Genomic DNA, 14,780 nt, shown 5'->3' with positions numbered 1-14,780 from the left:
GAGTTCTAAAGTGTAATTCTGAAGGGTTCTAAAGGGTAATTATAGAGGTTCTAAAGGGTAATTCTAGAGAGTTCTAAAGGGTAATTCTGATGGGTTCTTAAGGGTAATTCTAGAGGTTCTAAAGGGTTATTATAGACGGTTCTAAAGGGTAATTTTGGTGGGTTCTAAAGGGTAATTCTAGAGGGTTCTAAAGGGTAATTCTGGTGGTTCTAAAGGGTAATTCTAGAGGATTTTAGAGGGTAATTCTAATGTGTTCTAAAGGGCAATTCTGAAAGATTCTGAAGGGTTCTAAAGGGTAATTCTAAAGGGTTCTAAAGGGTTCTAAAGGGTAATTCTAGAGGGTTCTCACATGTAATTCTGAAGGGTTCTAAAGGGTAATTCTGAAGGGTTATAATGGGTAATTCTGATGGGTTCTAAGGGGGTAATTCTAGAGAATTCTTCAGGGTAATTCTAGAGGATTCTAAAGTGCAATTCTGAAGGGTTCTAAAGGGTAATTCCAGAGGGTTCTAAAGGGTATTTCTAGAAGGTTCAAAAGGGTAATTCTGAAGGGTTCCAAAGGGTAATTCTGAAGGGTTATAAAGGGTAATTCTGAAGAATTCTAAAGGATAATTCTAGACCGTTCTAAAGGGTAATTCTAGAGGGTTCTAAAGGGTAATTCTGATGGGTTCTAAAGAGCAATTCTGAAGGGTTCTATAGGGTAATTCTAGAGGGTTATAAAGGGTAATTCTATAGGATTCAAAAGGGTAGTTATAATGGGTTTTGTTCGTTTCTAGGCTTTGCCCATTTCATATTAAAAATACCAAACGAAATCGCTTCCTTCGGACATGGGTGCGATTTTTTTTTTCCTGATCAGCATGGTTGGGGGGTGGGGGGAAGGGAGAGGAGGCAGATGGGTAATTTAATACTAACAATGGAAAGTGAACTGTTGTTGTTCAAATGCAATCTGTTGTTTTAAAGCTGTGATGTTATACTCTACCATAACATTATTTGCAATAAACCTTTACCAGTAGTTTGACGAGCAGGCAGATGTGGTGACCTTGGATGGACTTTGCATACAGGGAGGAACAAGATGCCATTCGTTCTACCACTGTCGGAATATAAGCAATAGCAATTACTCAAGAACACAAGACAGTTTACCTCAAAGGTCATTTAACACTTCAAAATACACAGATTAGATTCAACTTTCAAAATGAGGTTTAAAAATTAACTTGAGAATACGACCTTCAAAATTTTATACTTGAGAATACGGCCTTCAAAAGCAAAATGACTAAGAATTTTAAAGACTTTGAACAAGTATCCAAAATGAACCTTTGCCATTTTTAAACAACGACATAAGGTGCATTGAGTAGCTTGTACATACAATCACCTGGAGGCAAAATAACATTTTGTGTCATTATTGTACTTTTACCTGGATTACCTGTACTCTTCCCCCTTCCCTTGCTCTCATTCATCCCCTCGTCCATTCTTCCTCTGTGTAGCTTTGTTGTGTCCCTCTAACATGCTATTGGCGTGTTTTACCACTTCCACTGGATTATTTCCAGGTTATGTTTTGTTCTGTTGTTCTACAGTCGAGACTCTAGACTCTAGATCTTCCATGAACCTAGACTTTGTATCCAATCCCTCCCCAATCCCCCATCCTCCTACCAGTTGCTGGATATTTCTCTCAAAATATTTTTATGGGTCAAGTTTATACTGAAGTAACTGTATCTGCAAAATAAATAAAAAATCTTAATTTGTCCATTAAAACCATATCAATGACTAGAACACCACTCAGTAGAGTGCATACTCCCACCGTGGGTTTAGTTGGAATAATACGTTTTGTTTAATATCCCCTCTCCACAAAACAATAAATGAAAAAGAAAGTAAGCCCTAACTGTCAGAGAATTTATTTTGATATATCTCGGAATTAGAGGAGAAAAACATCATTTAAGAATAAGAATAAAAGCTTTAATGCAGTAAAACAGAAAAAAATCTTTCCCAAAAAAATTCCTGGATCTGGAATAATATCCTGAGCTTCACCAAAAACTAATCAATTCTTCCTTATCCCAAGGGCAATCATCCCACCAACTTTCATCCAAATCCGTTCAGAACTTTTCCAAATATCTTGTTCACAAACACACGAACACACACACACACGATCGAATGCGTTACTCCCTAGCAGGAGTAATAAACCTGAAAATCGCAGAGCCAGAACCAGAATTATTTATTTGGTCTGGGAAGCCCATGCGAGGTATCTTCTTCTTCAGGCTCTCACTACCCTGGGTGAATATGCGATCTTTTTTTAAAAAGTTGGAATTTTGCCAAATCTGTTTTATTTGTTTGTTAATATACCTCAGCCATTGACAAATCTGGAACTAAGTCTTTATAAGTTCATCAAATACTGACACCGCGATTGACATTCGCTGAGCTAAATGTTGATATCTCTTCTGAGGTTAAAAAAAAAAAAACAGTTTTAAAGCATGATACGTATCAAACGATACATTTTATGAAACTGGGAAACCTAATACACACATTGGTGGTTTTAAAATGACAGAATATGTCTTTATTATAATTTTAAAAAATGAACATTGAAGATGACGCTGCTAAAAAAATACATCGCTCTAACGCATAACCACAAGTTTAAACTATATTTACAACAAATATGAAAACTATTTTCATATCACAATGTTAAATATAGAATATATAGAAGATAATGTTTTTTTAAAATGAGCCCTATCTTCCAATGGTAAAAAATCCTTCAAAAAATTCCTGGATCGGGAATAATATCCTGAGCTTCACCAAAAACTAATCAATTCTTCCTTATCCCAAGGGCAATCATCCCACCAATTTTCATCCAAATCCGTTCAGAACTTTTCTAGATATCTGGTCTTCTGGTCTCCCATCTCTACTGCCTCTGACATAAATTCTTCCTGGGAATTCTTCCAAAGCAAACTGCTCTCTCTCATGCACAGATTTATCCCATCTCGTCTTCTGTTGTCATACCCTTCCTCCCGTCCATGGTACACGGAATCTTGTGGTGAGGCTATTGCCCAGAAACAACTTGCTTTCGTCTCCTGGAAAGCAAATCCAACGGAAGGAAATCTCATTTCCTTTCACAAAGCCCGAAACAAGCGTGTGTCCACCCTCAGGAGAGCCAGGAAACAATATCTCTCCGTTCTCAGGACCGAACTCTCTTATCTGTCTCCCTCTTCCAAATCCTGGTGGCGTCTGGTCAAATCTGTTTCTGGTGTTTGTTCCCCCTCCATCCCCTCCCTCACCTCAAATGGCCACACGGCTGACTCCGCACATGAAAAAGCTGAATGCCTCAACTCTGTGTTTGCCTCTAAATCTTGTGTCCCAAACCCATCCCTCTCTGTACCCACCGTACCCAGTCGTACCCAGCTGCTCCTGGACTCTGTGTCCTTTCCTCCTGACATAGTGGAAAAGTTTCTGTCAACCCTAGACTCGGATTCTGCAACTGGAACTGACGGCATCAGCCCACGGGTCCTAAAATCCTGTTCTTCCGCTCTTTCACTCCCTCTCTCTGTTCTCTTCACCCTCTCTTTTGCTCAAGGTCATCTTCCATCTGCTTGGAAATCTGCCAACATCACCGCTTTGCACAAAAAAGGTGCAAAAACAAATCCCAGCAACTACAGACCAATCAGCTTTCTCCCAATTATCAGCAAAGTCATGGAATCCAACATTGCTTCAGATATGAAATCTTTCCTCTTCTCCAATGGCTTGATCTCTGATCATCAATTTGGTTTCAGACCTGGACACTCTACTCTGGACATGCTGCTTCTGCTTTCTCAACAATGGATGGAGGTCCTCAATGCCAAACAGGAAATTAGAGCAGTCTCCCTTGACATATCACGTGCCTTCGATACGGTCTGGCACCCCGCTCTGCTCACCAAACTCTCCTCTTTTGGTATCCATGGAAATCTCCACGCATGGCTGGCGGACCTCCTCTCTAGTCGTAGTCAACGTGTGGCCCTGAATGGGTTTCTCTCATCTCCTCTTCCTGTTCAGGCTGGAGTTCCACAAGGCAGTGTTCTGGGCCCTGTGCTTTTTCTGGTCTTCATCAATGGTCTCTCTGACTCTCTTGAAAATCCTCTGCATCTCCTTGCTGATGACTCTACTCTCTGTCGCTCCATTCTTCATCCCTCAGATCGGCAGTCTGCAGCCTCCTCACTCTCTGCAGACCTGGACAAAATCACAGACTGGGCAAACAAGTGGAACATGTCTTTCAATCCTGACAAATCTCACACTCTTACGATGTCTCTCCGAAAAGACCGACTGGACAACCCTCCCATCCACTTTCTGAATAATCCTCTCCAAGAAGTTCTGTCACTCAAGCTTTTGGGTCTCACTATCTGCCATGATCTTTCCTGGGAAAACCACATTTCAAATCTGGCCTCCAAAGCCAGTCGCCGACTGGGCATCCTCCGTCGTGCAAAGTCCTTCCTTGGCACACCTGAGCTCCTCACCACATACAAGGCTTTCATCCGCAGCTCAATGGAATACTGCTCTCGCCTCTGGGCTGGTGCTCCTGCCTCACACCTAGCTCGTCTTCACGCTGTTGAAACCAAAGCATTCAGAATCATTGGAATCTCCCGCGATGAAGCTAACTCCAAGGGCCTCTCACTCACTCACCGCAGGCAGGTTGGTGGTCTTTCCGTCTTCTACCGACTCCTCTCTGGCCTTGCCCCCCCAGCTCTCTCTGGGCTCTGTCCCGCAAATATTCCTACCGGTCGCACAAGATCTGCCTGCAACCCTCTTATGGTCAAACTGCCAAAATCAAGACTCTCTGCTCACCTTCACTCCTTCATTCCTCTTTTCTCCCGCCTCTGGAACAAACTCCCTCACTCTCTTCAATCCCACTCCACCCTCCAGGTCTTTAAAACAGCTGTTCACCACCATCTCTTATCTTCCCCCATCATCCAAAACCTTGATCTTTTCTACCCCTGCTAATTTCACCCCAATTCCACTTTTTTGAAATACCAACTTCTGTCCTGGAAGTCCTTGGTGTCCTTGTGTTTTATACTTCTCCCTCCCCCCCCCCCCCCCCTTCCCACGCCTCCGCCCCCCAAGCCCTCTCCCTTCCACACATCTCCCTGCTCTCAAATGTTGTGTTTGTGTGCTTCCCCTTCTCTCCCCATCTTGTTTTTCCGCTCCCTCTTTTTATATATTTTGTTTGTCTGGTTGATTTGTTTGTGAAGTAAATGTCAGCACATTCACGAGCCTCGATTCAGTATACAAAAAAAAAAAAAAAAAAAAAAAAAATCTTTTTCACAAACACACGAACACACACACACACACACACACACACGTGAATGCATTACTCCCTGGCGGGAGTAATAAGCCTAAGGAAAAGTGCAATGTGGGATTGTGTACATACAGAAATGCAGCTAAAATACCAGCAAACATTGCTCGATTTGAAAAATAATTATAAATGCGTATTTAAAATAACATACCAACTGCCCTTCAATGATTGTAAGCACTCCGATGACTGATACAATCGTTATAATGTAGTGTTTGCTCATTTTGATTTATACAATCAGCTGCATTGCATCTCAATCCCAAAGGAAATGGATTTACCTGTCAGGTGGTGGAAACTGCATAAACGTGATAGGACCTGCGGGAATGTGACATCTCCTGTGCCTGTCCTCACCGAGCTGGTAGCCAATTCCTCCTCAGCTAACAGCGTTCCAAAATCATCACTGCACAGGCAAACGACCATAGTTTGATCGTGGGTTTTTGTTGTGCTATTGTTAGTGTATTGGTCATCATTTATTATTTTAATTGTATGATATTCCATCATGTGATTTGAACTCCATCATGACACAGATGGAAGCAGTGTCGACTGCCAAGAGGAATGGAACTGCAAACACTTTGAATTCACAATTGAGCAAACACTTTGGAGTATATTGTTGAAAGTAACATACCTGTTCAGGTGCGTAGAGAGGAGGTAAGAAGAGCAGGAGAAGAGCAGAGTGAAGTCAATCTTTTCCTGCCGAGATTCCTCTTCCAACTAAAGGGTTTTAAGAACACACCATATATTTTTTGAAATTTAACCATCACATTAGAAAACAAATACCAATAGAGTTGAAGCAATCGCTCAATAATAAATAAATAAAAATCATTCAAAATTAACTGTTACTATTCAAATTAACAAGAATGTCTGCTGGCTTTGTTTTTGAGAAGGCCATGACATATGGATAACATAGGTGTCATGTTCATCAAACCATTGGGTGACCACACATGCTCTGTGGAAGGGGGCATTGGGAGGGGGGTGGGGGGGTCTCCTCGTGCTAACCATAATTATATGCAACCAGGCCTGTGCAGCATTTTTATCCATGATCCTAAGCATGCTGGGATGTTATTTGCTCAATTAACACATGAGCCACACCTGTGTGAAAACAGTTACTTGGTGTCTGTCATTTACTCAGGCGTTTCCATTTTTTTGTCCACTACCTGTGTATGACTCTTAAGCTTATGCAGATAAAACATTACCTGATACATCCCTTGGAATGCAACAACAACAACAACAACAACAACAACAACAACAGGCATTTTCAGGCCATTTTCCATGCTAGACATCGGAGTGCTTACAATAGGGGGTTAGCCTATCCCTTGGAATGCAACTAAACAAAATAAACGTAGCAAGTGGAAAAAAAAACAATTGTTCAACGACTTTTTTTTAACAACTGTTTGGCTGAATTTTAACTTTCCTTCTTTACTCAATGAAGTTTTGCAAAAAAAAAATCAAAAAAAATACAGACGTCCACAATGCATTCACAACGCAGACATGTTCTGTGGATTTTACAGTTGGTGGCATGTATTAACCTGTTAGTTGATAAAGCAAATACACTGGTAAAGTGCTGAAGAGTGTACATTAAATATTAGGTGGGTAGAGCACGTGAGGATGGCATTTAAGTGTTGCTAATCATGTTACACAACAATTAAGCTTACCTTAACAATGTAGGACATGGTCCCCTTCAGCTTCTGAGGCATCACAATGCTCTGGACGGTGAAGGTAAAATGGGCTTCATTGGAAACACCTGGAGCAAGGAAAATTGTCCCCCAAATTATTTTTAAATAAATTAACATGGTTTTGTTTGATAATAGCTTTTTGTTTGCTGATCTGGTTTGCAAGCCATGCAAGCTTGCTAGGCCAAGAGGTTCACCCGGAGGAAGCTGGAAAGGCACCGAAACTGCAGCACTACTCAACTCTCCTGCCCCTCGCACCAGCCGCATGTTTAGCGAGTCCAGGACCTCAAAATCCATAGACTTCAGAAGTCCTACAGAGTTGTTCTCGATGACCACAGAGACAGTGACGTGGTCAGTGTTGGCTGTGCTGCAGTGAACGCCGTAAGTCTGTCACAATGGTTGAATTACAGTCTTATTATGTGATCAGCAAGTCTTGTAAACAGTGAAATTATTAATTGTCACAACCTTTATGTTTTCATAGTACGTATTTTAAATCACTGGTATATATTCCATTCCCTCTCATCCTCAACCTCTCATTTCCTCTCATTAAAATAGGGTTGAGACTCCACAGGCCACCAAAAATATGGTATTCTAGATATAAAGTGGATTCCACACCTAACATACACCATCCAAATGAAAAAAGTAATAAAAGCAGGAACAGCACAATAAGTACGCAGATTTAGATTGGACGCTCTTACATGTTCCAAATACGAGGATGAGAAAAATGCTTTCCTCAACCAGAAATTTAATGAATGGTAAAAAGTATACTACTCTTCTTTGATGCAATATATTGGGTGGGTCGAGCACGTGAGGACGGCATTTGATAGAATTTATGTTCTTTTGATGCAATATACCATATTGTGTACATAGCAAATCAATCATAACGAGAAAGCATCTGAAAATGCAAAGCGTCTGTGTCTGCTTTGTATTCGGACTTCTTCCGTAAGCTAAACATGACAAAAAGAGCCAAAAAAAAGCACAGAAAATTGATGATTTTAGGTGATCTTGACCTTTTCACCTCAAAAGCAAAGGCTTCACTGGCTCAATATGCAAACCATGCTCAAATTTCAAGTCGATCAGATGAGAATTGATGATTTTGTGATCTTGAGCACCTCAAAACAATCGGCTTCTAGTGTTATATTGGTGAACCAATTCAATGACCTGATATGAAAATTCTTAAAAATTCAGGTCAAACGGATGAAAGTTGACGATTTTATGCAACCTTGACCTTTGGCCTTTTCATCTTAAAATAAAAAAATTGGCTTCTAGCTTTTGATTGATGAACCATTTCAATGACCCAATATACAAATTCCTAAAATTTCAGGTCAATCACATGAAAAACGATCATTTTATGTGACGTTGACCTTTGACCTTTTAACCAAATTATTAATTTGTCTTTTCATACTCTCATAATAAAGCTTTGTTAAAAATTTGATGCCAAAAGCTCAAATGGTTAAAAAAAAGTTTGGCCCAGACAGACAGACAGAGAGGCACACACAGAAGTGATTGCCAAACCCTGTCGCCCGCTGCACGGGGGACGGGCCACTGAAAATCAGTCATTCCAGGTTCCATCGCAGAGATAAAAATAATTAAAAGTCTTTAGTGATGATCATAAACGTGAGGTAAAGAAATGCAAGACATCAAAATAGATTAGATTTGCAGTATGTTGAAACTAGCAGTCTGACTCACTAGTCTCAAGTCGTCGTTCTGTGTAAGCAGCTTGTATGGAGACAATGCCTGAGGGAGATACCTCTGTAAGTTGAAATTGTATGATAAACATGGCAAAAAAAATAGTGGCATAAAAGCTCAAAAACATCAAAGTGTGATAGTTACATATGCATAAGTGACAAAGCTTTGACCCTTCTGCCCTCCCTCCCCCCACCCCCCTTTCCCACCCAGCCGCCACCCTCCCCCACCTTATTCCACAAACAATTTCTTCCTTCTTACTCCAACAAATCTCTTTTCCCTCATTTTCTTGATTCCTTCTGTCCCCTATCCAGTCCCTTCTCTGGTCTCGTTTTCTTCAACCCCAACCCACCTGCACTAGATATGAAACGTAAATAACCTCTATATTAAGGTGAAGGTACCCAATTAAAATCACCTTCAACGGTTCACAAGTTATCACGGAAACGGAAATCTGCTACGCAAGCACAGACAACTCTGTTGCAGACACAGACAGCTCTGAAACAATGCATTCAGCTCCTTCGCCTGCAAGGATATAAAACCGCAAAGGAAGACTCAATGCAAAAGTTGCATACAATCTACTTCAATGAGTTCAAGCCAAACCTGCAGTGGTTCACTTTCAAGCCCCCCATTTTGTACAGCTTGAACTGCCTCATCGCCTTCTGACTTTTTTCTCTTTTTCTTCTTTTCATGGCTCTTCTTATCCCCCTTCTCCTTAGACTTCTTTTCCTTCTTTTGCTTTGGAGCCTTCTGCATGAGAACAAGTAGGAAACACAAGAAGGGCATTGATGCTATTATAATTATTCAATCAGATGGATTCTCAAAGTAGACAACAACAATATACACTACTCAAAATAAGTTAGGGATATTGGCAGGTTCTTCGGTGTGGTTGATTTTGTGTATTAATTATGTTGAAAAAAGTTGTTGGTCCTAATTCTATGGTTATTAATGTGTGAAAAAACAGCATTCTTGATTTCAATACCCTAACCCTAACCCCTATAAAAAAAAATAAACTCACTCCCACAATATCCCCAACTTATTGTGAGTAGTGTACAATATGTCAGCATGAACAAAATCTTATATGCCTCATAATGCACATAGGGTAACTTGGTGTTCCCGCGGCAAGCTATCCCAGAAATTGCAACAACAAATAGAGCTGGAATATAAAATCCAAATTGTTTTAGCGCAAGACCAACAACTTGGGTTGGCCTCTTTTGCATTCCTATCTGAGCACCAAGCTTAGGATTTTGGGATACAATGTTCACATTCCATCGACTCTGTCGATTTCTCCATCGTCTCCAGATGTCTTTGCAAGCTCCTCCATGAGCTGACAAGCAACGAAAATAATAACATTGGCTGGCTAATACTTCTGAAATTGCAACGGGCTGGCAAAATAGTGCAGAGGTAGCATAATCAATAAATCAGCTGTCTAATCTGAGTTTGATTATTAACTCGAACATACTGCATTACATCAAATGTTTGCCATCCTCGGGAAATAATATTATGCTGGCTGTCTGTCTGTATGTATGTATGTATGTGCTTGCGTCAGCCAACCTGCAGGCATTTTTGCCATATACCCTCACTGGTTTGCCAGTGTGGAGGGCGACTGTGACACCCTGCAGGACTAAAACAACACCTGTTAAAGGGCGGATGAGGTCCCTTAGTAAGCCAACGGCCATCCAGTAAGGAGATGGTGTTAAGTAAGACCATGTCAAGTCACAACCTATGCACAAATGCACATTATATACGTGTAAATACACGAATATAAACTTTTTCTGCAATTTGCTACATTCAGTTTCTGCAGGTCGGTTTTCTGGCGTAGGTCGTTTTTCTGGCGTAGGTCGGTTTTCTGGCGTAGGTCGGTTTTCTGGCGTAGGTCGGTTTTCTGGCGTAGGTCGGTTTTCTGGCGTAGGTCGGTTTTCTGGCGCAGGTCGGTTTTCTGGCGCAGGCCGGTTTTCTGGCGCAGGCCGGTTTTCTGATGCAGGTCGGTTTGCTGGTGCAGGCCGGTTTTCTGGTGCAGGCCGGTTTTCTGGTGCAGGCCGGTTTTCTGGTGCAGGCCGGTTTTCTGGTGCAGGCCGGTTTTCTGGTGCAGGCCGGTTTTCTGGTGCAGGCCGGTTTTCTGGTGCAGGTCGGTTTTCTGGTGCAGGTCGGTTTTCTGGTGCAGGCCGGTTTTCTGGTGCAGGCCGGTTTTCTGGTGCAGGCCGGTTTTCTGGTGCAGGTCGGTTTTCTGGTGCAGGTCGGTTTTCTGGTGCAGGTCGGTTTTCTGGTGCAGGTCGGTTTTCTGGTGCAGGTCGGTTTTCTGGTGCAGGTCGGTTTTCTGGTGCAGGTCGGTTTTCTGGTGCAGGTCGGTTTTCTGGTGCAGGTCGGTTTTCTGGTGCAGGTCGGTTAACTGGTGCAGGTCGGTTAACTGGTGCAGGTCGGTTAACTGGTGCAGGTCGGTTAACTGGTGCAGGTCAGTTTTCTGGTGCAGGTCGGTTTTCTGGTGCAGGTCGGTTAACTGGTGCAGGTCAGTTTTCTTTTGCAGGTCGGTTTTCTGGTGCAGGTCGGTTTTCTGTTCTGTTAATTTTGTCCGTTTTCCACAATCATGGAAAATCACTAGCTCTACTTATTGGCCATTCCCAAATGCCTTCCCCGGATAAAATTCTGTTGTAGGTCGGTTGTAGGTCAAGAAGCTTCTTCTATTGTAACCCACATTCTCTTGAAGTCTTTTGCACATTATTTCGACCTTTAAACGCAAACATTTAAAACAAACGAGGAACATCTCACTCAAACCACCATAAACAGTGCTACAAAGGGTTCAACGACTGAAACAATGCCTTTAGCATGTATATAATAGGAGAACTGCAAAGCATTTCATGTGGAAGAACAATGTAAAACAATAACAATCACAAATCAAAATAAGTTATGTTTACAAAATAACAACATTATATTTATAGAGTTAAATTATGCAAGAGCTGGTTGAGATACAGAATTCAAACTTGAGAGGTCATAGAACTAGAGACTAGAGATTAACGGATTTGTGTGCAGTAATGCAAAGTTTAACCCTGGTGTTGGGCTAGCGGCTAGGGTGCCGGCTTAGGATCCTAGGATCCTGGGTTCGAATCCAGGTCGATCGCTGAATTAACGCCAGGGGGGTTGACTCAGCCTGTCATCCTTCCGAGGTCGGCTAATTGAGTACCAGTTCACTGGTAATTCCCTGTTTGTCGTTAAAGGCGGCAAAAAGGGTTGGCGTCAGGAAGGGCATCCGGCCGTAAAACATTGCTTCAAAAAGGGGACCAAAAAACAACAACAACCACGGTTCCCGAAAAAGGCCAACCCCCGCTTTGCGGGGACAAATGGCCTCTAAAGGTGGTTATTTTATTTTATTATAATGCAAAGTCCGATTTCTGAAGCAGCAAATCATCACCTCTGACTCACTTGGCAAGCAAAGGTTATAAAATGTCTTTGGCATGTCATTTCTTTACATAACTAGAGAGTTCATAGAACACCTTATAGTCAGGTTCACTATGTTTTTTCGTTCAAAATTTTGGTAGATTAGCAAAACTATACATTTTTGGAATATTCAGAGCTTGAGGAATCCAAAAATTAATGTTTACATTTGCGTAGACACCTTTGCGAAAATGACACTCAGGACAGTGATGAAGATCTGTAAAAGCATATTCCTGAACGGTATAGACCTCGTAGATCCTGTGTATAGGACTTATAGTTCAATCTGATACTACCTATAACTTCCTATAACAACCTATAACTTCAAAGGACTTGCAATATCATGTATTATGTAATACAGTTATATCACAAATATAAAGACAATGGTTTTCAATCACCTTTGTTTGTTGCTTTTCTATAATCCTGAGCACTATTTTGAGGCCTTTATTGGATTCCTTGACCCAGAAAACATAGGATTAGCATATTTAATTAAGTCTCTAGGTTGACTAGAAGCCGAGATCGCGCAAAATATGTATTTTATGACGGCCATTTTCAAAATCCAAAATGGCGGCCATTTTCAAAATCCAAAATGGCGGCCATGCAGGTGTCTGTGCAAATGCCAACATTGATTTTCAGATTCTCCATGCTCTGAAGATTCCAAAAATGTACAGGTTTGCTAATCCCAAAATTTTGAAAGAAATTATATTTGTTAACATAGTGAGTGAACCTGACTATCTTCATCACTGTCCTGAGTGTCATTTTCGCAAAGGTGTCTACGCAAATGCAAACATTAATTTTTGGATTCCTCATGCTCTGAATATTCCAAAAATGTATAGTTTTGCTAATCTACCAAAATTTTGAACGAAATTATATTTGTTAACATAGTGAACCTGACTATTACCACAGACAGTCTTGAAAAACAATGACATGGGCGGGTTTTATGAGTACCAAAATTGTAATTATTACATTAATGAAGAGGATTATAAATAATGAAATTGATATATGCGGAAAATTACATGCCCAGACCAGGAATAGAACCCAGGTCCTCTGGAAAACTGTACCAGTGCACTACCATTTGAGCTATCTGGGCGACCCTGACCAAGCATGCAATTTTCCCAAACATATGACTGCCACTCTCTCTCGGTCAATGCTTCCGGCGCACTCGCTGCCAACCATAGGAACACCAACGGTCTGAACACGAGAGAGTCTTCCTCCAATGGGGGGGGACAAATCAATGTCCGCTATTACAAACACCACTGGGGGCGTATTAACACAATTACATTAACTAGGACGTGCCCGTACGTGGGTGCCCGTTCCTTGCCAAAAAAAAAAAAAAAAATGTCTTCGCCCATGCATGCATGGGCATGCCCATGGGCCCATGGGCGTGCCCGTAAGTGCATGATGTGACCGTACAATGAATGTATCGTCCCGACGCCGCAGCTCGGATGGCGCTGCAGTTAATCGGGCCTGTATCGGCAGAGTTATTATAAACGTGTACTACAATCGATCGTACCTTACAGCGTCTGCTCGCCACGTTCAGCATCAGTACGTCGTCACTATGACTATCCGTAAGTCCGGAAGTGACGTCCTCATTTGACTGTCCGGAAGGTCGCATATCGCAGTTACGATGAATCGCAAATTAGTTTTAATTAGTTTTAAAACATAGTTTAACGCCAACATAGTTTGCCAACGTGAAATAAATGAATACGCTCTCAAATGTGCCATCCGAGGCAGAGTCTGTTCGCCACGTTCGGCACACGTGATAGCTCGCTGCTCTCTGATTGGTTGAATCGTTTTTTGGACATAGCTCGGTAACTACTTCTCCGATTAATATGAAACCTTGAAAAGGCACATCCTCAGGTCCCCAGCAATATACCTGGCAAGTTTAAAGTATATCGGACCCGTGGTTGTCGAGAAACAGCGGTCACAGACACACAGACATACACACAGACATTCACACAGAGATTACTGGAATTATAGATAGATGAACAGGATTATGGGTAATTAAATTTATAGCTCAGGCTAACCTCGGCTAACCTAACCTAGCTATAGGCTAACCCCCGCCAGCTCAGATGGCAGATAAATTGATAGCTCAGATGGTAGAGCACTGGTGCAGTTCACCAGAGGACCTTGGTTCGATTCCTGGTCTAGGTGTGTAATTTTCCCGCATATATCAATTTCTAAATTTTAATTGGTCGCGAAGACGTAAAATGCTGTAATATTTTGTCCAAGTACTCAAAGAAGGGTTTTGAAAGAGGGATTTGTGTTCCAGTGTTCAAGTATATAATTCAATATAAACAAAATAAAGATTTCAAAGATCGTAAAACAAAAATTTTTTGGAAGTTTTACCACCGTTCATGCAGCGTCTTTTACACCACCTTATTTATAAATTCCCCCAGTTTTTCATGTTTGTTGTTTGTGCCCTTTATGACGCCCTTAAAAACTAAGTTTCCCATTTGGAATGATATTCAATTTTGTTTGCCTGCCTGACAGCCAGACAGACACCATAAGAAAATTATCTCATTCCTATCTGCGCATACGTGGTCGGGACAAATTCAGAGCCAAAGAACTGCTAAACTACAGGTTCGTTTTCAGATTAATGTTCTGATTTGTGTTTGAAATGTAACAATAAATTGAAATAAAGTTGTTCCTCAATCATAACCCACTTTTTGATTCGCATGCGTGCGGTCACAAGGGTGCAA

The 14,780-nt window shown here is 41.4% G+C and overlaps 1 protein-coding gene across 5 annotated transcripts in view; it reads right to left on the bottom strand.

Annotated features, from left to right (window-relative positions):
- The window catches only part of AP3D1 (adaptor related protein complex 3 subunit delta 1), a 100,133-nt gene that overhangs the window by 9,800 nt on the left and 75,553 nt on the right, over positions 1 to 14,780 (bottom strand). For all 5 annotated transcript variants that reach the window (XM_068108314.2, XM_078767853.1, XM_068108307.2 and 2 more), the window contains 7 exons: positions 9,256 to 9,402; positions 8,659 to 8,706; positions 7,167 to 7,356; positions 6,952 to 7,040; positions 5,925 to 6,010; positions 5,578 to 5,699; positions 1,005 to 1,087 (listed from right to left, as the gene is read on the bottom strand). In XM_068108314.2, the coding sequence (XP_067964415.2) occupies positions 1,005 to 1,087; positions 5,578 to 5,699; positions 5,925 to 6,010; positions 6,952 to 7,040; positions 7,167 to 7,356; positions 8,659 to 8,706; positions 9,256 to 9,402 (765 nt within the window). The remainder of the gene's footprint in view (positions 1 to 1,004; positions 1,088 to 5,577; positions 5,700 to 5,924; positions 6,011 to 6,951; positions 7,041 to 7,166; positions 7,357 to 8,658; positions 8,707 to 9,255; positions 9,403 to 14,780) is intronic.

The sequence above is a fragment of the Myxine glutinosa genome, chromosome 1 (genome assembly GCF_964187855.1).
Source record: "Myxine glutinosa chromosome 1, kmMyxGlut1.1, whole genome shotgun sequence".
Classification (NCBI taxonomy): domain Eukaryota; kingdom Metazoa; phylum Chordata; class Myxini; order Myxiniformes; family Myxinidae; genus Myxine; species Myxine glutinosa.
This window is presented reverse-complemented; position numbering and strand designations above follow the sequence as displayed.